Source organism: Ursus maritimus, unplaced genomic scaffold (genome assembly GCF_017311325.1).
Source record: "Ursus maritimus isolate PB19 unplaced genomic scaffold, ASM1731132v1 scaffold_7, whole genome shotgun sequence".
Classification (NCBI taxonomy): Eukaryota; Metazoa; Chordata; class Mammalia; order Carnivora; family Ursidae; genus Ursus; species Ursus maritimus.
The window spans coordinates 33,240,222-33,262,963 of record NW_024426885.1 but is presented as its reverse complement, the minus strand read 5'-3'; the positions used below and the strand labels follow the sequence as shown (position 1 = coordinate 33,262,963).

The window sequence follows — 22,742 nt, the reverse complement described above, 5'->3', positions numbered from 1 at the left end:
TGGAACAATGCAGGTGTCCCTGCCACCAGCCACACATACTGGCTTTGACACTGCAGCCTGAAATGGTGGGAATAGACCTGTTTTCCTTCCTCCTGACTTCGAGACCCCCACTTTCTTCTTTTTTGGTCTTAAGGAGGTGGAAGGCAGTCTTCTTGCTCACTTTTATCCTATTTAGTGAGTCTTAGAGGGAAAAGAGTCTGCTTTTATCTGCTTTTGGAACTAGAACATCAGATTTTTACCAGTCTGATGCAATACTGGAACAACTCTGGTGTTGAGTACCAGCCAGGCCTCAGATGTTGTAAAGGTGCTTTCCATACATGAGCCCATTCAGCTCTCACCTTAATCCCGCGAGAGAGGCATTATTGTTCCCAGGATGCAGACGAGTCTGAGGCAGGGCCAGGGATACAAATCCAGGCCTGCTGCTCTGGGGCACCCAGAGGTGATCTCACAGGTATTACCTCTGTCCTAAAGGAGCTTACAATCAGTTGCGAAAACAAGCCACACCTATATCGCTACAAGGTGAAACAGAGTATAGCAATATTTCTCAAACTCGATCTCTTAGTTTTAGGGGAAAAATTGTTAGGAACTTCCAATGTTGATTTGCTTTTATAAATTATTTCAGTGTGCACAAGTATAAATCTTGCATAAGCTCCTTACACTGCTAATATTTTGGTGCATTTCTTTATAGACACCCATGTATTTTGGGGCTTATTTTGTATAGATTTGTATTATGATTTCTTGGGGTTGCGTCTCACATATTAGCACTTTCCGATGTCAGTAACAAAATGTTAAAAATTGATATATTTTAATCCTTGCACCAATATAGGGATTTTACCATATATTCAGCCATTCCCCTCCACTTGGGCACTTAGGTTGCTTCTGATTTGTACCATTATAAAGCACAGTGTCACATGCATTTTTGTACATGAACCTCTGGCTGCCTTTCTGATCATTTCCTTGGAGTTAATAGGAGTGAAATTACTGGGTCAAAGGGCACAAACATTTTTTTAAGGCTTTTAACATCTCTCTTCAGGAAGGTTGTGATAATATGTTTGCATCTGATATTGAAGGACCGCTTTGGGGCCTAAGAGGTGTCCGGAGAAAGTGGCATCTGAACCAGAACTTCAAGGGCGGGCAGAGCTGCCACCAGTGCAGGTGGATGGAGGCACTTCGGGTGGGTGATCACATGGCCAGACGCGGGGAGGAGCGTACAAGGTGCCTGGGGGAAATGGCGAGCATTCTGATTTAGATAGTGCTGTGGCTCTCCACCATTTTACGTATCAAGCACACTTAGAATGTTAAAATTTGGGGGAGAACATAAAATATTCAAAATAGGAAACAATTCGGCAATAATGCAAAGACAGCATGGTGGTATAGTGTTATCTAAATGTCCAGAAGCATCAGCATTATTGTACCATTTCTTGCTCCTCCTGGTTCTGTGTGTAGAACTGTTTGTTGATCTCACCATGATCTCAGGTAGTATCAGGACGATGTTCTAGAAGGCACGCTGACTGTGCTTGGTGTTGGCAGGGAGCCACACTGGTTGCTACTGTCATTCCTTACTTGACCATTCAGCTCCATGCCCCTCTTGATAGACTTCCCACTGGTGGAATAGTGTGGTGGTTAAGAGAAGTTAAGAAGGAAAGAACCCAGACTGCCTGGGTTCAAATTCCAGCTCTACCATTTATTGGTTGTATGGCCTTATGCAAGTTACTTCTACCTTTGTGCCTCCATTGCTTCAACTGTAAAATGGGGTTGATGTTACCTACCTTTATAGGATTATCTTGAGGATTAAAGGAGTTAATACACATAAAGCTTTTGAAACAATGCCATGCACAGAATAAGTATTTTTAATAAGCATTAGCTTATAATTTATTAGCCTCAGTTTGGCCCACTGGCTAAGATTTGGCAGCACATGTATGAAAAGTTTATGGCCGAGTGGTATGCTGTAGTACTCCATCCACGGAGACCCAGAGGACTAGGAACCGCCTCTTCCCAGCTCAGCGCACAGCTACAATGACAGCTATGTATCGAAGATGAAATGTTTTTATTTGGGTTCATCACAGAGATGGAATAGTGTCTCATGACATTCATCTGTATAAAATATTGTAAAAATTGTTGCAGGCATAAATAAGAATGACTCTGACTATTCTATTTTATAACGCACAGTCCTTTTTGTTGATTGCAAATAAGTAGTATATGAAGTTAAGATGCAGAAATTGTCTAATTTGATTTCAGCAATTTCTAAAAATTATAAAATTAAGGACCCATAAAAAAGATGCTTTTTAAATGGAACCAGCCACCTTGAAAAATATCCTGAAAAATGTGGTTAAAACTTAATACTTCAAAAGATAATAAAAATGTTGCTTGTTGGCCAGACTTTTCAGGACCTAGACCCTCTGGGAACTCCCGGCCTCAGTGAAGTAACCCTAACAAGCCTCTTGCCGGGATCAGTGTCAGACACAAACAAAATCGGTCTTGGTTTCGGTCCATAAAGGGAGACAGGATTCCCTCATTGCTGGATGACTTGAAAAGAAGCATTTTGCTTTCACTATGCATTTGGCTTCACAATCTTCATTGACAAATAATTCTAAAAAGAAAACAGAAAGAATGTTAAAAAATTAAATAGTTATGTTAGGGTTTCTCAGCCTTGGCACTACTGACATTTAGAACCACCTGACTCTTCACCGTCAGGGACTGGCCTGTGCACTGCGGTGTGTGCAGCGTTCCTGGCCTCTATCTGCCCCGTGTCTGTGGCACCTCCCACGTGTGCCAACCAGAATGTCTCCAGACACTGCCAGCCACCCTCCCGAGAGCAAAACTGCCCCCCACTGAGAACCACTGGTTTAAATCAACAGACTCTAAATCAGTAAGAAGAAATTACTGTTTTTTAAATGGTCAAGACAGATTGGACTGCTGGCAAGTAGAAACCAGTGTACGTGTGCATTAACAAACAAAGTATGATACTGGGGACAAATAGAGACCTCACATCTCTGCTGTTGTGGTTGTGACAATGTTACCCTACACAAAACAGCTGTATTATTACCAATACTAATCGAAGGAAGAGTCGTTAAATGCCTGGACTGTCCCTTCTCCACTTGGCAAAATGGGCTTCGCCTCCTTGGTGAAACCACCCTCAGCCATAGGATCCTGTGCTCACCCTTCCTGTCTCTATAAAAGCTTGCCTTTCGTAGCAATTTACTTATTCATATGTCTGCTTGTCCCCAGACCATGAACTGCTCGTGGCCAAGAAATCATGCCTTGGTCATCTCAACATCCCAATTCCTAGCCTGTAGTAGATGCTCAATAAATCCCTTGAATGAGAGAACAAAGGTACGACTTCTAGGCACACCAGCAAACCTTCCATCTAGACTCGCGCTTATGACTGAGGTGATGGAGGAAAACTGAAGGGAGAGGTTATGGGAGGCAAGCCTTGAAGAACAAGTAAAGTTTTGATAGACACAGCACGGGCAAGGGACTAGCACTGGCAAAGGTGTCCTGGCAGGTGAGGGCAATACCTGCGGGGGAGCTGGGGGGAACTAGCTAGATTACCCAATCTAGTTAAAGTTAAGTTCAGGGTTAATGTAGACCTATACTGAGCCCACATTTGGGGATCTGTGGGTGCTAGGATAAAGAGTTAGCTTGCAGGATGGTTTGGGACAAGGAAGATCAGTCAGAAATGCTGGCTTTATCCTGACCCACATTGCTAAGGGTCTGAAGGAGTTCTCCTAGAATTCCTGAAACCAAAATTTTTTTCGAACCAGGAATTCTGCCTGTAATTCATGATACCCTAAGACTGTCATTCTCATCACAACACACATCACTTTAAATTTCCCGTGGGTTGAAGGGTTGCAGCGCCACAGCCGCTAAGTAGGTCAGTCTCCCGAACAGCAACCGAGGCAAGAACCAAGGTGAGTGACGAGCCATCATTCACACACAAAAAGCCACGACGTGAGGCCGAGGACTCGTACCGGTAAGGAGTATAGGAGCACGGCCACGAAGAGCAGCAGGACCAGCAAGATGAGCAGGCCGATGATGACCCACTTAAACCGGCGCCACACGATGAACTTCATGGTCTTACACGGGTTGGTGAACCAGAGGAAGGAGGTTTCCGGTCGGCTGCATTGCAAAGAAATGGTTTTACCTACCCAGCTCGGGTGGGACAGCCCTTTTACCTCGGAACCTATCACACTTTTAAGGACAATTAATAATACTGATAAAGTCAAGAAAAGACATTATTCCCCTTAGTTGGCTGAGAAAGATTTTTTAACGTTTTATGGCCTCCCAGGATGCTGAAGATACTCTGGACTTTGGTTTTGTGGGAAAGGAGAAAGGTTAAAATGAAGCTGGATCAGCAAGCTCTCCATCCCCCACCTCCCCCATTAAGTGCAAAATTAAGACAACGCTGAATCCATTCCATTAAATGTATTGGAAGGGGGCTTTCAGACTGCAGGTGTTTGGGGATCAGACATCATGGAGAACAAAGAGGGCCTCTCACTTTGGTGGGTCCAGCTTGGGGTTCATGTTGGGTTCATCTCGTCCCTTCCCGGCTGGCCTCTCGTCCGCCTCCTTCTCATTGAGGATTTCCAACGTCATCTCCACTTTCCCCTTCAGTAAAGCAGAACAGGTTAAACACATGACATCACGTTTCACAAATATTTTCATTTCAAACCAAGGAGTATTCCCTGAGCAATGTTTTTTATTCTTGTAAAATAATCCTTAGATTGCCTTAAATTTTCCTCAAGAGATTTCATCACATTTCCTCTTCCATGTGTTTCTGAACTGACCCCTTATGGGAATCTGAGAGGACAAATTGCTTTCCCTCCCCCTGCTGCTTCTCATTCTCTGAAGCCCATCTTCTAACTTTCTCATATCCATCTCCTTGCCTGCTCACACACAGTCCTTTGTAACTTTATTTGGACCAGATTAACCTAAATACTGCTGACAACACCACGTAGCACTAACTGAGCCTCCACGCTTCCCGCTTAGCCACGCTCGCCCCACTGTATGGAGCAGGGAGGGCACTCCGTGGGTACCTGTGTACACTGTATACGCATGAACAAGCGAGCGAATGAATGCCGCCTCTGTGTTCACACGGGTTCCTAAGCGATGCTCTGGACACCATTTAAGGCTTCTATGTGGATAATCCTGTGTGAGGCTCACAGCAGCCCTATAAAGCAGGTACTGTGACGACCCTCACGTGCACTTGAGGATGCTGAAGCTGAAAGAGGTCTAGAAAGTTGCCCACCTTTATGGCCAGGCTTGTCACGGGCTTTCTAGGACCCCGGAATGCCCACTAGGTCACCAATAGTCTGAGGACCCCAACCCTGACCAACGGTTCGGTGGTGGAGCCAAGTGACTCCCACGCTGACAAGTCAGACGAAGTGAGGGGTCTGTGGCAAGTTGCTACATCTCCCCCAGCCTGTTTTGAGGGCTGGTTTTTATTTTACCTAGCTCAGTATTTTTTTTTATTCTTTAAGAAAATTTAAAAAATTTTTAAGCATAGTTAACATATAATGTTATATCCCAGCCTGTTTCTTGAATCTACAAAATGGAGATAATGTCTACTTTCTGGAATTGGTCAGAACTAAACGAGATTATGTGTAAACTACTCTGTAGTGGCAGAAAACAGTTAAGTGGTTTCCTGGACCAGGGGTGGAGGGAATAGTAGACTGCAGAGGGCACAAGGAAACTTCTAGAGCAGTGGGAATGTTCTGGATCTTGATTCTGGTGGTGGTCTCAGGAGTGTCTCTATTAGTCAAAACTCATGGAATTGTGCACTATAAATAGGTGCATTTTATGTAAGTTAGACCTTCAAGTTGTTTTCAAAAACAGGATTATGAACGTGAGGCACTTAGCATGTTGGCTGGCTCATAATCAATGATCTAGGATGTTAGGTGTTATTAATAGCAATAGTACATGATGAATGAGGTAGTCTTCTGTGACACGGCATGGTAACCCGGACTCGTGCTTCTCTATCACACTCTATCTGGGAGCTCTCCAAATTTGCTTGTAAGTTTCGGCCTTTGTGTCCAGTGGATGTCAGGGCTCCCTGTTTCCTCCACCTTTTTAAATTTATTTTTTTAAACAAGAAGAGTTTGAATTTGAAGTTCCTTTTTCTGTATTGAATTGTACCAAAAGCTCAGGATAACAGCCTTCCCGGTGAAGGAGGGTCCTCAAGAAATACAGTATAGCCACTCGGGCTCCCAGCTTTTCCATTCCAGTCCTCCACCACCTTCCACACAACCCCAAACATATGCTCTTGTCATCGGCCACTTTCTCTTGTGATCCTAGTACAAACCATTCCTATAACGTAAGGTCTCATCAATTTAACACTTCCTTATCTTATCTGGCATCGATTGAGAGAGGGCAGAGCCTAAATGACAAAAGGAATGAATGACCCAGAACTGGGAAATAGTCATACAGCCATCACGCGAGAGCCATCTTTATCTGCATAGCAGGGCCACCAGCCTTTCATGGACTTCTGCTCAAACAGTGAGGCGGTTTTTGCTTTAAGGGGGTTCATGGCTTTGAGGTCTGGAATCATGTCCAAATTGCATTTCTCTGATGATTTTGCTGGAATGATGGTGCGATGCAAGTCAAGTTCCAGGAAACCTAGCCAAGGAAACAATTAGACCCAAATAAGCTTCAGTAGATCAGCCATTGTTCACAAGTGAACAGAATGTTCTTGTCAGAGGAGAGGCAGACAGTGATTTTGAGCAGGTGATGGGTGAGTTAGAGAAAAGGATCCCAGTAGACATTTAAAAGTCCTTCCAGACAAGATGGAAAGTGGTAGAAGAAATGTCCACTGCTCTGCATCTCACAGAGGAGGGTGACATGGTTTATTTCTCAAAGATAAACAGAGCTCTTCTACAAGCTCAAAAGAATTAAACCGCTATAGACTCGATGTGCAAAGTGCCCACAGCAGTCTCAAGCTACCCTGAACAGAGGCACCGTGAGCGCACAGGCTGCTCGTGCTGGCTTCGGAGTCATACCTTGCTGAAAGGTGAATGTTGAAGCTTTTTACCTNGGGGGATAAATTGAGGAGGGGGTTTGGGGAGCCAGAGAACTCCAGGGAAGGCAAAGGCCTGTATATAAAGAGTGGGAGGGATAAACAGCAGGCCAATGACGCAGACCCAGGGCCTGGGAGAGGGAATTCAGAAGAGCATTATGTTATTGTGGTGGTGGGGTGGGGGGTGTTTAACGAGGGCCTTTAACCGCAGAGCAGGATGGAACTGAGGGAAACAACAAGGGCTGGTGACATGAGGGGGCTGAGAGCAGCTTGCAGGAGGGGGGTGCCCATTCTGATGTGCTGAGGAGGCAGAGTGAGTGGTCTGGACGTGGAGGCAGGGCTGTAGCATTCGCTTGTGAAAACAGACTTTGAGTGTTCATGGCAAGACCAGAGCTGGTCCAAGAGCCTCCTTGGGGGCCCTTGAAGGTGGGTGGGGCCTGAAGAAAAGGGCAACATTCACTGCACAAAATTTTCAGAGGGTTTGAGACAGCAAGCAGGCAGGCCACACTGCCCAGAGGACATCCAGGCAGTGAGTGTGCCCCAACCCTTAATTACTCGTGGTACTGGAGATTCAAATCACTGATTCCAGATTTTAATGATTTTGCCAATTCCAAGTAAAATTTCTTAGAGAAAAGTATCCAAAGGTAAGCCCTACCCAAATAGTCATCCAGAGAAAACTTGTCATTATCCCATATCTGAATGATGAGTCTGGGTGGGACCCGAAATTCAGTTTGGTCAATACTCCAGAAATGCTCCTAAAATGACAAGAGAAAGAAAAACCAAATGACACAGACTACTGGACTCTGAAACCTTCCCCTCTGGCTCCTTGAAGCCCCAGCATCAGGGCATGGGGCCTTTGTTTTCCTCAGCAAAACACCCCCTCCCCCCTTGCCCTCAACCCTCCACCCCATGGTATGGAGGGCAGCCAGGCTCCCCAGGAAATCTCAAGGCCACCAGCTGTGTGACAAAAAGGTTGTCCCAGGCAATTCTAAACAGAAGGTTGCCGGCCTCCCATGTTCCCATTGGTGTGACTCCCTGCCGCCACTTCTGGGGTTTGGGGAGTGAGTATATCTGCCCCCTTCCCCTGCCCCAGACCACTATGGCCAGCTCCGACTCACCTCCCAAAGCCAGGCTGTTCTAGGCCAGCCCACACACTCACCTGTTGGGGTGTCACATTTGCTCTGTGACCTTCCCCCCCCACCACGGATGTCTGAGCACACTTATTTCACATGGGGGTGAGGAGACGGGGGTTCAGCTTTCACTCTTTTATCAGCGTAGATTTCAAATGTCCTGACATTTTTGGCTTTTGAAAATATTGCTTTGTTTTACATGCTGTGGTCAACGAAGACCCCCAGATTCCTCATTCTAAAGTTAGGTGGAGGGGGACTGGGTAAGGGTCCTCCAAGTTCTCACCTCTGGTCTCTGCCTCTGCCTGAACAATCTTGGCCATAGTAACACCTCCACCGCCTACTATACCTGCATGCCGCAGGCCCCAGCAGAATGGGATTCCCCCAGTGTTTCATGAATTTAAGAAAGATGGTTGGGTTTTTCCTTGTTTTTCTTTCTTTTCTTTTCTTTTGGAGTGGGGGAGAGGGAGAGGGAGTGAGAGAATCTTAAATCTTAAGCAGACTCCACGCCCAGAGCAAGCCTGACCTGGGGCTCGATCTCAAAACCCTGAGATCATGACCTGAGCCAAAATCAAGAGTCGGATGCTTAACTGACTGAGCTACCCAGGTGCCCCTGTTTCTTGTTTTTCAGATGACATTCCAGAAATGTTGCCCTTTGCAGGGCTCAGGGGCCCTGGCTCTGAGGGGCTAGGAAGCCCATTCTGCTGTTGGCTGGCCTGACTGTCTTGTGTGGGGTCATGTTCCAGGTGGCACGCAGGGCACTGAGAGGTCCAACGCTAGATGTGGGTAGGTAGGAAAGGCCTACCTGACCCTAAATCCCTCACCATCTAGAAGTGTGCATGATTTGACATCAGGTCGAGCCTCTGTATCTCTAGAAAGTGCCCTTTGAAGGCATTGCTCTCACTTGGCATGGAAAAGTGCTCCCTGCAGCAGCAGCACTGAGTAGGGCCAGCAGAGGGTAGGGTCTGGCTAGGTGGGACATGAGGCAGGTGCATTTTGATCAGGCGTGGGGAGAGGAGGTGAGCAGCCGGAGCTAGGAAAAGTTTACAGAATGTGGGGAGCAGGAATGAGACAGGGAATCTATAAAAGACATCTCTCATTATTGCCTGCCCAGATTTCAGGCCTCCTTTGTGGGGAAAAAGCATCCAGATTTTCCTTGGGGACTCTCCAAGTCCATGCAGTTTGGGAAGAACTGACGACTCTGTCCCTAACTCCAGAGCTGGGCCAGTCTGAGCACTGCATCCCCAGGCCACGTTGGTTGGTTCAGGGATGGGAACGTGACCCAAACAGAGACATGGAGGCCCAATTCCAGAACTCTGGTTGGCACCCTCTGGGATTTTTCTCTTTCTGCTGAGGTTGCTGGGAGGGCAGGAGGTGGGCAGGAGGGCTGGGGCTGCAGGCAGCCATCTTACCTCACTAGGGAATGAGGTCCACGGGAGAGGACAGAGAGAAGGGTGGAGAAAGTGAGAGCAATTCCTAAAGACATCAGTTCAACCTGAGATCCAACGTTCCTAAGCCAGCCAACCCTAGACTTTTTAGTAATGTGAACCAATAAATCACTTTTTGGGTATAAGCCAATTTGAATTGAGTTCTGTAACTAGAGTCTTACTAATTAAGACCATGAGGGCCTTGAACCCTCATGGAAGTGCTTCTGAAGGAGGTAAAGCACATGCCGAGGTCTAATGAAGAAGGTAAAAGGGAAATTTCACCTACTTTAATATCTTGCCTCTGTTGGGTTAATGAGTCAAACAGTTCTGCTTATCTGGGAAGAAATCAGTCTCCCTGTGACATAAAAACACACTTGGGTGGTTGAATATACAAGATCCTGAGGTCCACCCTTTACTAGATCCTTTACCCCGTTACCCACGTTGGGAAAGGACAGCTGTGTTCCTGATCCTTCCGAACTGCACAGAGAGCTGTCTTAGCTCCGTTACCCTGGGCACGTATCTGCACCTCTGTGGGTCTCAGCTTCCCCATCTGCATCAAGAGGGAGCCGGACATGACCTCAGAGGCGCTGAGTAGCTCCTACGTTCCCTGTATCTGTTAAGGCAGACCCATGACACCCACTTCCCATGGGCATAGATCAGAGCTCACTTTTTTAGCAACGATACAGAGTTGTTCAGCTGGGAGGTAGTCAAATGGGAAAACAAATCTCCAGTTAAAATTCCCTTCACCATCCAAAGACCTGTAATGGACATCTGTTTTCTGTTTGTTTTCTTCATTGCCAGGAATCCAGCTGAAAAGCAGAAGCAAACAGACTTTAGCTTCACGTGATTGACAGGTAATCTAGCCGCAAAACTGTGCAGTGATTAGGGGAGCGAAGGGCAGGAGAATTAATGCACTTTTCTTGGGCAGGTTCCAGTTATCTACGGAGCTGGAGGTGATTTATGAAGGGGAGGTGCTCTGTTGCATCCAACACAGGTTGTAGCCAAATAAAATATAATTCCTCTAAAACCAAAGCAGGAAACCCTTTAGACTTCAGTTAGCAAGGATAAGGTGACATTTTCTGGAAAATATCAACAACTTAGCTTCTATTTTGGGAACGCTGAAACTTGCTGGCTATGATGCTAGTCTTCCTAACTATAACTCATCAGTGTCTGTCATCACTGCTGATAGGCTTAATGAATATGAGTTAGTTCAAAATTTTAGCATTTCCTCTTCCATATTTTACTTAAGCAAACAAAACAGGCATGACTCATCTTACGGTTTTTTTTATTCTTAGATTCACTATGATCGCATTAACGAGACCAGCAAGGGAGATGTAAGCTGTTATTTCCATGTGTATATCAACGAAAATTCATTTCCATAAACAATTTAACATCTTAACTTTTGACAATTTGAAAAGTTTCCTGTGGCTTGTGCCTGGCAGGTAGTAGGCCTGTTGAAGGAAGGAATGAATGAACGTGTGGGGGAAGAAACTGATGTCATATCTGCCTGCTACTGGGAAGGGGCCAGTTTAGGAACTAGGAGAACGCTGGATTTTAGACTGCTGAAGTGGAGGAGGGCACGGTTCTCCACACTGACGGCCCATGAGAATCCCATTGCAATCAACCGTGGAGTTTAAAAAACAACAAAAAAAGACTGATACCTGGATCCCCCCCCACCCCAGACAGAGATTCTCAGTAGGAGGCAGGCCGGGCTATGAACTCACTCTGCCACTTACCATTCTGGGCTTCCTCGCCCATCTGTAAATGAGGTTAACAATATGCGCTCCCTTCCCATGGTCATCATGAGGACAGAATGGAAGATGGTGGCTTAGAAGGGCCAGAATGGAAAGGGTGAAATCCTTAACTGTGTTACTAATCATCTGCTGTACTCAGCATGCCTTGTCTTATTCTTCCCAACAGCTACGTAACTAGCTCCGTTTTACAGATGAGGAAACCAAGGTCCAGACAGAATAATTAACTTCCACAAGATCACCCAGCCAGTAATGGACAGAATTAAGTATTAATTAAGAATTATGAAGCCCTGGTTGATCTGACTCCAAAATCCAGGCCTATTCTTCTGCCTCAAGGGACCACGGAGACTACTAGAAAGTCACATGCTAATATTAGATCTGATTATTAGTAATGGTATTAACATCAATCAACTACAATAGTTGTCCTTTTTGCTAATTAACTAGCGAGATTAGTTGAAAGATTCATCTTTATTCACTTTTAAGCTTTTTTTTTTTTTTAAAGATTTTATTTATTTATTTGGCAGAGATAGAGATAGCCAGTGAGAGAGGGAACACAAGCAGGGGGAGTGGGAGAGGAAGAAGGAGGCTCATAGCGGAGGAGTCTGATGTGGGGCTCGATCCCATAATGCCGGGACCACGCCCTGAGCTGAAGGCAGACACTTAACCGCTGTGCCACCCAGGCGCCCCCACTTTTAAGCTTTTAACTTGCAGAAGAGAGTTCACACTCTTTGGCTAGGACCTCGGTGACTTCACGTCCTGACAAGGTCCCCAAAGTGCCACCATCCTCCTTCCCTAGACCGCTTACCCCTTAAATAAGCTCTCCCCTCTCTTATTTTCCTGAATCTTTTCATATTGAATTCTAAATATGAATTTCACATTTTTATTTTAAAACAAGTTAAACAACGACTCTCTTTGTGTACACATATGTGTAACTTTGTATGCGTCTGACACGGGAAGTGTCCTAGCTGTCCATTATCCTGTGACAGAGAGTAAACAGTGTGTATTGGGGTTAGTAATATGTATATCATATCAGCATGCAGTAGTTTACCCTAGGCATACTATTTATGCATAATTCATCTTTTCGCATATTTAGATTTTAATTCCAAATAGGACATGGTACTTTAGGTTGTGCTTTTATTCTTTGATTAGTTTTTTCTCTCAGTCCAGTATTCCTTGAGTTTCTCTGATTTGAAAAAAAAATGCTTACGACAGTCAGATAAATTTGCATATATATAATTAGCTAGGATTAGTTTTCCTTGGGGAATGGTAATAAGATCCTAAAATGAGAAAGAATAATGAAGAACTTGATGAAACATTCCCTGTTTACAGTGAACTCAAATGATAGTAATTATGTCTTCGACAAAGTTTTGATTGAAGGCCACTTGGGATCATAAGTGAAACTTTGTTATCACTTTTTGAATATATTAAATTTCAACAAATCTTATTTTTTACATATCAAAGAACCAAACTTGGTCTATGTGGAATGGTAATTCTAATCGCTAACACACAGTGGATAGTTCATTTTCCGTGTCAGCGTGACGGGCCACAGGGTGCCCAGATGACACAGTATTCTGGGTGTGTCTGTGAGGGTGTTTCTGGATGAGATCAGAACCTGAATTGGTGGACTCAGTGAGTAGGCTGCCCTCCCCAGTGTGGGTGGGCCTTATCCAGTCTGTTGAAGGCCTGAATAGAACAAAAGGCAGAGGAAGGAGGAGTCAGCCTCAACTACATCACCGGCTGCCTGAGCCCCCAGCTGGCAGACGGCAGAACCGTGGGACTTCTCCGCCTCCAGAATCATGTGCTCCAACTCCTTATAACAAACTCCTCTTTCTCCCCTGCGCCCCCCCCCCGTGCACATGTGTGTGTGCGTGCACGCACACACACACACACACACACACACACACACACACACACACACACTACTTGTCTCTCTGGACAACCCTAACACACACAATGTTTACTATCTGCCAGGCACTGTCCTAAATGCTTTGAGTAACTCTATTCTGAATATCCCAGAGCAGCGGGTACTATCTTCATCTGCATTTTGCAGATGGGAAACCTCAAGCTCACTAACTTGCCCAGCTGGTAGGGGAAGTACCAGGTCGTTTGGCTCCAGAGTCTGGCGTTTTAATCACTACGCCATTTGTACTCAACCTCTTTGATCGGGGTGGAACATGAAACCTCGATACCTCTGCTTATAAACAAGATCCATACCGATTTCTCTTCTCTTTCTGTTCTCGCTCCCTGAGCAGACGGCACGCAAGGAATGAAACAGCTTCACCTGACCAAGGATCCTAGAGGACACCCTGAATAATGGTGACACTCACTCCTTGTCTGTCAAAGGCAAACGAGCATGCTAACCTTACCCTTTGACATAGATGTCACTCATTTCCTCTCCTGTGATGCTCTTCTCATCCAAGAGAACGTCCTTGGTATTCCAGATAATCACACGCAGGTAGTATCTGAAAGGAGCACATTTTGAAGGTGCTTTTTTCTCTGGTCCTGCACCAAGACCCCAGTCCAATGTAGCACAGTCTCAAGACTACTTACTTTTTGGCTTTCCTGGGGGTGATGTTGAAAGGAGGGCCTGGTGGCCCCAAACTCTTAGGGAAAACATCTACCCACATCTGAAGTTTCCCCTGAATCATTCAAAAATGAAAAAAGAAATTAAGTTGTATTATGAGTGGCAGAGACTGTAACTTTCAGATTTTTTAGGTGAAATTGTTTCTTGCCTGCCCACTTACTAGTCCATATGGAAAGTAAAAAAGTAGAGCAGAGGAGCAAACCGGGATACATCATCGGTCTTCACTGTCCTTTAGGCCACCACTTCCCACTCTCACCAGGAGTCTCCGATGGCTGCATGTGCCCACCTCTATCATAGTCTGAATGTCCCTTGGCTAATAAAAAGAGGGCTTCCCATCGCTAACACAACCCCCCCCCCGCCCACACACACGTACCCTCTTACAATGACTTGAAAGTTGGGTCCTTCGCTCAGAACTCTATTCATCACATTGCCTACTTGTTATCAGTCCTGATTTTGTGACACCCAAATGTTTCTCCACTTACCTCCAGATAGAAAACCAAAATAATGTAAAATGGTATTTAATTTATAAAATCTTACAACATGGCATTTTCAAAGGAGAGACCCAAACAACGGCAAGAACATTACTATTCCCCAAAGTTGAGGACTCCCTGCCATTGGCTGGCTAGTGTCCACTACCGGGGAGGCATCTTACAGGAAGGGGAAAGGTGAAAGCCCAAATGACACTTGTGGTGCCATCTTGGTGAGGTTCTGCTCAGGTCTCCCACTGCCATAGACCACGGCCATCTATCTGACTAGAATGCTCTTCCAGACAGGCTAGGAATGCCATTAACAAACCATACCAACCATATGAACCAACTTAAATTCCCCAAACTGTTTTTGGATGTTTTGTAGACTATACCTTCAGACTGGTCTTTAAGAAGGTTACCAAGGAAACTAGATTGGCTTCCGAATGCATGGTGATCAAAATGAGTTAACTGGAACTCTTGAGAAGGGATAGGTTTTCCTCTGGTCCTGACTCTCTCTAACCTCTAGGGCTCAAGGTAATACATCAAGCACGAAGCAAAACATGAGGCATCTGGGTGTCTCCTACGGCCCAGCCACAGTCTGTCCAGTTCAAGTGGAAGGGAGGTGTGGATTCATAGAAATCTTCCTCCCTTTGTAATTTCTTGAGACTTTATTCAGTTGAGGGGTGGGAGGGGAGAGAGGAGGAGGAATGGGCTCTTTGGGGGGAAAGAATAAAAAAGAAAAGGACGAAATGAAAACGTGGAACAGAATAATAGCAAGAAATGAGTGACAAAATAAACTAGTAAGCCCAGGCCACTTGTGGCCACTTTTTGGAGATAAGCTTGTCCACAGTTGTGTGGTCATTGTCAACAATATTTGCATCCACTGGATTACTATTTAAATGTGATTTCCTAGCCCCCTGCATTAGAACCCCCCAGGTACTTGTTAAAACTCCGATTCTGCCCCCCTCCCCCCACCTCGGACCTACTGAATCCGAACCTCTGCAGGCCTGGCCTGGGAATCTTCCTTGTAACAAGCTTCCACGCAGATTGTTCTGTCATTTGCCACATCTCTCCTTGCTTCTCTGGAGACTGCTCCTCCCGCATCACTATCCACGTGGTCCCTGTGATGAGCCACCTGGCGCACTGTGGCCCAGCTTCCTCCCTGGCTCTTTGGTCTCAGAACCACCTCACCCAAGTGGGGCCCAGCGCAGTGCTTCCCCAGACCCTGCCCACCTGGTCCCGCCCACCAGCGGTGGACAGTTGGGCCAAGCTGGGGCAACCCATCCTTTCCTTGTTTGGAAGTAGACGGGGCTACATTATAACATAAAAACCTTAGAAATGCTCTACAATATTCTGACGCATAGAAAGGTGATCACAGGAAGAGCGCAGACTAACAGAGATTCAGAGAGAGAAACAATCAAGAGATGCGGAAAGATCCTGGTCCAAGGTTGTTCTGAGCCGTAGTCACCCTCCTGCCTGGATTTAGTGAGTTACCTGGAAATTCTTACACTAAATTCCCCTTTGGGATAAAGCTAATCTGAGTTGCCTTTCTAGTTCTTGTGTATCTAAAAGTGTCCAGAAGAGAGAACAGAGGCAAATCTGGGTCAGCTCCTGCCACTGTTTGGGATGTGGATGATGGGTCTTCACAGGAGAGCTCTTTTACCTGGGAAATGTTGGGCTGGAAGGTGCTGTGCAAAGTCCTGGTTTCCACGTGCTCAGGGACCAGTCCCTGAGTCCTGAGGATGTGAAGGGCAAGACGCTCGTCAGGGGCCCCGAGGTGCTGGTGCAGGATTTTGTTGGCTTCTGGAATGGAAAATGGCATTGAAACAGAGATTGGCATCTGCAAACCGTTCAGCCAGATTGCCCTGATGGGCACGTAGCCCTTTATCCCAGAAGGACGAACTGGGCAGGCACTGCCAGTGTGCGAACTTGGATCTGTGAAGGAGTCATGGACAGAAATAGCTCTTGACCATGGGCCCTGCCACAACCAGGCTTACACCTGACTTGGGGGCTGCCAATAGCAAAGGGGCCAGAACACACCAGAATGTGTATGTGAGAGCAGCCTATATTTACTTTTCTGGCAGAGGCTCACAGCCAGATTCTGTATCCCAGCCTCCCTTGCTGTTAGGTGTGGCCACACGACCTAGTCTGGCTCGAATGTAACACAAGTAGAAGTGGCGTGTGTCGCTTCTAGACCTGGCACATAAAACCCTCTTGTGAAAGATATTCTAGGTGCTGTTCCCTTTTGGATGCAGAAGAAACAGCAACTTGAGCTGCCTGAGTTGAAGAAAAGCTGCAAGATAGAAGGGCCTGGCTCCGTGACGCGTTGCTGCCTGTTGGAATACCGACTGTGAATTTCAGAGAAATCAACTGTTGTTTTAAGCCACTGACACGTGGAAGCCTAATTGTTCCAGCAGCTAGCATTACTGTGGCATTTTAAAATCGGCCCTTAAATTCTCTGAAGCTCTCCCCTGGAGAGGTGGAGGCTCTGTCCTCTTCCTTTGAATCTAGAGACATATCTGAGCACTAAAGTGTGGAGAGAGAATGCTGGGTGACTTCTCAGGCGAGGCAGGCAAGACCACGTAGCTTCTGCTTGGCCCTGTTGGGATGCTTGCTCTGAGGGAAGCCAGCTGCCATGTAGGGAGCATGAGTATCTGGATACGGGCCTTTTGGAAGGGCCTGAGGAAGTGTTCTGACCATTAGCCCCAGCCAAGAGCCTGCATCAGCCGGCGGCCATGTGCGCGGGCCATCCTGGACACTCCCCCTGCCTCCATCCTGGACACCTGGCTCCGTCAAGCCTTTGGATGACTATAGCCCTGCCCTGCCCCCAACATCTGACAGCAACCAACCACAGGAGCAGCTCAGGTGAGAACCCCGCCCCGTGAGCCCTTCCTGAATTCCTGACCTGCAAAACTATGAGCAAAACAAAACGGGTATTTTTCAGCCACTACGTTTTGGGGTGATTTGTTGGGTAACAATAGTAACTGGAATGAGCCTGGTGATTGAGACAGTTTTGGGAGAGTTATTTGGGGGTACTCTTGACTATGAGGCCATGTTGCTTGACAGTTAACTCCCAGTCCCTCTTGCAAGTTCACCTCAACATTTCCTAAGCATCTCATCATCCCTGGTATTGACTAAGTCGTCTTCAAATGGAAGGACAAAACAGTTTCTTGCAACGTCAAGAATAAACAGTTGAGGACTGGGAAAGCACCTTCACTCCCATGGGTCTGTATTCAGCCCTCTCTGGAGAGCCTATGTGCCGGTCAAGGCAAGCCCCACTGCCACCCGCTCTGGGAAGCCCTCCCTCCCTACAAAACGCTGAATAACACTGTAGCTCTTATGCTCTAGGACGCTTATCTCAGGCTTTGTTATAGTGCAGCTAGCTGGCTGTGTGTCAGGACAGACTGTATTGTAAATAACTGCTGGAGAAAGAACAAGACCCCAAGCTCAGACATGGGCCAGATGTGAACTCAGAGGATTCTTCAACCCCCCGCGTCCCTGGCTCTTCTCAGGGAAGGGCTGGAAGAACGATGGACTAAGCCTGGAGGAGCAATTCTTACACGACCACCTGAGTACTTTCAAGCTAAATTATGAACTAATTATGCATTACACAGAAAGCAGTTCATTACTAGAACTTTGTGTTCAAAGCTCAAATGGCTATGACCTAAAAAGGTCAAGTGAAACATAAGACAGACAAGAAAATGTGTACATTTTGACACTTGACAAGACAGCAGAACTCTGCTATAATGGGGCTTTTGTTAGTCATATGTGTAGTCTCCTGTGGTATAATTAGGGCACTGCTCTGCCCCCCCCCAAGCAGATCCAGCAATAGAGATGGGTTGTAACCAGCTTAAGGTCTACGGTTATGCACACTCACCGAATTCATCCAGACTGTAGTCTCGCCCTCCGTATCTGATTCTGTTTCCATCTTCAGAAAGGATGGGTGGTGGGAAGCCTTTGTATCTGGCTACATTTTGAAGCAACTGTGTTGGTCTCAGCTGGTCTCGCCAGGTGTTTACTCCGGAACTGTGAAGAACATTCCACACCCAGAGTTACCACGTGCACAGAGGTCCCTCTTAGATTCATATGTATATAGGCCTATACTTACAGGCGTGCCCACATGACGAGGGAGCAGGGAATGTGCTCTACCCTCTGGCTCTTGTCTAGAAATCTATTTCAGACCTAAAATCCACAATTACTTTGGCCTCAGCCAATTGATCCTTTCCCTGCTCCCCCCAGTTTTCCTCCTCCATAAAAATGAGGGGTTTGCCTACAAACTGTATCACAATAGGCAAGCTCATAAACTAGAAATTGCAAGCTGTATCTCATTAGACACTGTAGGAAGATGCCAGACAGCACTTAGGGAAAGAGGGACATCATAAAATTGATCAGGGGTCGGGGGTGGGGGCACTGCCCTGGAGGTGGGCAATGCTATGGCCCTATTCTCCCAAAGATAATCCTGTTATTAAAAACAATATGTATCTGACTCAAAGGCGCAGTGGCTCAGTGAAGACAGGCACTGAAGTAGAGAACCGAGGCTTCCCCATGTACTGATGTCGGATGGAGCAAACTGTCTACAGGTGTGGCCCAAGCAACTTACACACAGTACTGCTCAGGTATGCCGCAGTGGGACCCAAACCGGGAAAGGAATCGGTTTTCCAGATCAATAATCGTTTCTCCCACCTTTTCATCACGGGTAAACGTGTCGTAATCATAGACAGAAATTTTCAGATCTTTTTCTTGAGGTAAGTAGCAGCTCAGTTCGTACATTCTAAATAAACAAATGCAAGGTTAGCATCTCCATGATTCTACGTAGTCCTCTCAAAAAAAAGCCCCAGGGCTTTGTGCAGGGAATCCCCAGGTGGTGGTTACGGCTGCTGGAGGAGAACATGGCGAATGGGACAGCCAGGTGGGGGGCAGTGGGTAGGGGCACTTAACAAGCAGTCCACGTTAGTAATAAGAACCATACAAGGTTATATGTTTGCTCAGGGGAAGAGCACGGCTTTAAATACCTACATTTGAACCCCAGCCTGCTGCTTACTAGCTGTGGGGCCCTAGGCCAGTTAGTTCACCTGTGTTCAGCTTTCTCATTTGTCAAATAGTCACAGGAACACCTACCGTCCCATGTTGATGTAAGGGTCAGGTGGAGCAACGTTTAGAAAGCATCTGACATGACTGCATCGCTGAAAACCCAGTAGCTATGATAATGTTAATTATTCATTATACTATTATTAACATTATTATCACATGCCTAGTAACTGGGGCACCCAGCTGGGAGATTAGTAGGACACAGCACCCTGATTTACAGCCCCTATCTGTGCCCCTGCTATGTTCCCTCTGCCTCCACAGAGACCACTGCCCCACGGAACATCCTTGACTCCCCGACAAGCGCTCCAGGTCGGGGGTGGGAGTGGGATGCACCAACAAGGTATGATGTGCAAGGTACCAAGGCGGCTCAGTCCCCCCACCCAGGCCCTCTGGTCTGCCGTACGCCTTTCTTTGGAATCCATACTCAAATGCAAACACACTGAGACAAAGAGTACTTCCCGTGGCAGGTGTAGGTTCTGAAAGGGTGATAAACAGAAATGGCGGAAGCTCCGGATGGGAGAGGTTTGGTCCTATGTTTGTACCATCCACACAGGTATGGGTCCCATAGTAGGTGCTCAATAAATTTGGTTGTAGGAAAATGGTCAGAGGCCTCCCCCCTCCCTTCCCTCTTCTCCTTGCACTCTGGCGTATGGACTGGTTCCTGCCCCGAAAGCCAGGATTGTTAATCCGTTTGAGCAGAAGGTGTGTGCCATTGGGGCCCTGGAGGAAAGCTTCCAGGATGTCTCCTGGCTAAATCTCAGTGGCTTCTCTAGATGGCCATAGCCAGGCAGGGGCCTGCAGGAGGTAGGTAGCCACATGAGAAAAGGCGCAGGAATCATGACCACACATGAAGCCCTGAATCCACACGTGCCCCATAATATCACATTTTTAGAACTGGATTCCAAGGGACACGAAATATGTGTCCCTCGAGAAAAAGAATTCTTTGGTCAAATATGGTTGAAAACCACTTCTTTTGGAGGCCTCTGGTCAAACTAAAGGCTCTGAGAAGTCCTGCAGTTATTATCTTTTTTAACCCAGGTATCTTGGTTTGATGAAAGAATACTTTTTTTCTTGGAACACCAATTAACATTGGTTCAACATTCTGTTGAACTCTGATCTGGATGTTGCTATGATGGGCTAGGAATATGCTGAACGATGGCTGAGCACATAAGAAAGGTTGCTCCTTTCTGAATTCCCCAGAATCCCTGAGGGTCTCTGCTGAGAAGAAAGTCACCCCCGTAAGGCTGAGGCCAGCGACAAAGTGCTGTCCAAGGGGCTGCAGAGCCAGCATCTCCTTGCAGGGGAATCTGCCCATACCCCAGGCACGGATTGGCTGAGCAGAGCCCGACAGCATCACTTCCTCCCAGGGTGGCTCTGAGCAAAACTTTTCCTGCCACTTAATTAAGCCTGTGCTTGGCTCCTCTGAGACGAGCGATTCAGACAGGGCCGCCTTTCTCCCGTAAAAGCTGGCTTTCCCCTGCTTCCCTGTCTCCTTCACATGGAGCCCTCCTTCCTGCCCTGCATGCCTTTTCCTGTCTAGACCTCGGGGCTGGATCAGCGGAAGAAAAGGAAAATGATCATATTGCTGTGCCAGAGGATTACTTCCATTCCCTGGCCCCGGCATGCAGCTTTGGGGTGTGCAGCAGAGGTGTGTGGGTGTGTGCGTGTCTGCGCATGCGTGCATGAGCGTACCCAGGAGCTGAGCGAGCGTGAGGTCCTGTGCGTATGTCACAGGGTATGAGTATGTGTGAGGGAGAACAGTGTGTGTGAACCTGACTCTGAGTGACAAAGACTTCAGGGGTGTGTGTGTGTGTGTGTGTGTGCGCGCGCGTGCATACACACACGCATGCACACAGGACAGAATGCAAAAGGACACAAACCAACAAACGAGTTGAAAAGAAGAGGATGGGCGAGGTAATCAAGCCAGAAATTAAAATATAGGCCACACATCAAATAAGAGCAAAGTATCCTCCCGTTTGGCAAGATTCTGGGAAAATAACACCATTTTCACCAGTGTTTTGTACAAAGAACATTTATGCTACACGGGATGGCTTTCCCATGAATGTGAAGCATTTCCGAGGGTGTTTGGAAAAGCCTGGGGCTTGGTCAGGAATTTCTACCTAAATCTTGGCTCTAGCATGTACTAGCTCTGTCGACAGAGCTCTGGCACCGCGCTTCCCTCACCCGGGAGGCGGGGCTGCTGACCTCGGCCCTGCCCCGCTGGGAGGCTGCATATGGACATGAACCTGTGATAGTGGCAGCCAGAGAGCCTGGTGTGGATACTGCACAGCTGCGGCAGCCAGGTGGCCTGGGTTCAAATACCGACTCCGCCTTTTACCAGCCAAGCACATGTGGCACCGGTTCACTCTGTGCCTCAGTTTCTTCTGTTGTCACACGGGGATGAACAAGAGCACCTCAGAGCAGTGACATTTCTGAGATGTCACATATAAATGGCTCAGCAGAGGGCACGTGCCCAGTGAAAGCTCGGCAAATATGAGCTATTATTAAATGTGGATGAAGCTGATAGCTGAAAAATATGGGTTCCCTTTAGGGGTGCCGTGGATTTGCATTCGCCCGGAGAAGGGTCTCCTCCCCTGGGTGAGATCAGTGTCACAGCCCAGAAACACGTCTAAAGTGGCAACGATGAAGAAACCACAGCTTTTTCAAGAGTCTTCAGGAACAGGAGACATTCTGACCCCATCACTTTCTGCCCCCTCCTCAGTTTTGCTAACAGGGTCATTAATACATTCACTGGATTAAAATGGTGGAATCAGAATGTCCCAGAGGACAGAGCCCCAACTGGATTCTGGGAGGGAGAACCAACATGTTGCTACAGGTAAGTCACGCTGCCTGTCCTCCTTGTCTAGAACTCACAGACTTACCGGACTTCCGGGCCTTGTGCCACCCCCACCCCAGGCCCTTGCCCCCTCGTCCTCCTGGGCTCAGAGCACATCTCTCCCAGAGAAGCCCGTCTCATGACTTGGCTTTATTTTCTTCATGGCACTTTCCACTTGTGCGTGTGCGCTCACGTATTTACTACCTGCTCTGCTGCCTAGGATGTTTGTCTAGTTTGTAATCATGGCCCTAGAACAGAGGCTGGCACACGTCACATCCTCACCACAGAAGCCATGAAAACCGAATGACAGAAAAACGTTTAGAAATGCTCGTTACCTGCCAAAAACCGGGTTGAGGGTGTTGGGGATGTAGTGGTCTCGATCTTCGATTACTTTTTTGCCCAGTGTTATTTTTATGTAAGGGTCACACTGCGGGGACAAAACAGATGGCA

At 46.9% G+C, this 22,742-nt stretch overlaps 1 protein-coding gene across 1 annotated transcript in view; it reads right to left on the bottom strand.

Annotated features, from left to right (window-relative positions):
• Positions 1-1,845: 1,845 nt before the first annotated feature.
• Positions 1,846-22,742, bottom strand: part of MYOF (myoferlin) — a 152,194-nt gene continuing 131,297 nt past the window's right edge. The window contains exons 43-54 of the mRNA XM_040623930.1: positions 22,628-22,719; positions 18,969-19,139; positions 18,246-18,394; positions 16,032-16,171; positions 13,868-13,956; positions 13,684-13,779; positions 10,234-10,375; positions 7,668-7,767; positions 6,425-6,615; positions 4,499-4,608; positions 3,972-4,119; positions 1,846-2,590 (exon numbers count right to left, since the gene is read on the bottom strand). Coding sequence (XP_040479864.1) covers positions 2,552-2,590; positions 3,972-4,119; positions 4,499-4,608; positions 6,425-6,615; positions 7,668-7,767; positions 10,234-10,375; positions 13,684-13,779; positions 13,868-13,956; positions 16,032-16,171; positions 18,246-18,394; positions 18,969-19,139; positions 22,628-22,719 — 1,467 coding nt within the window. The 3' untranslated portion in view covers positions 1,846-2,551. The remainder of the gene's footprint in view (positions 2,591-3,971; positions 4,120-4,498; positions 4,609-6,424; positions 6,616-7,667; positions 7,768-10,233; positions 10,376-13,683; positions 13,780-13,867; positions 13,957-16,031; positions 16,172-18,245; positions 18,395-18,968; positions 19,140-22,627; positions 22,720-22,742) is intronic.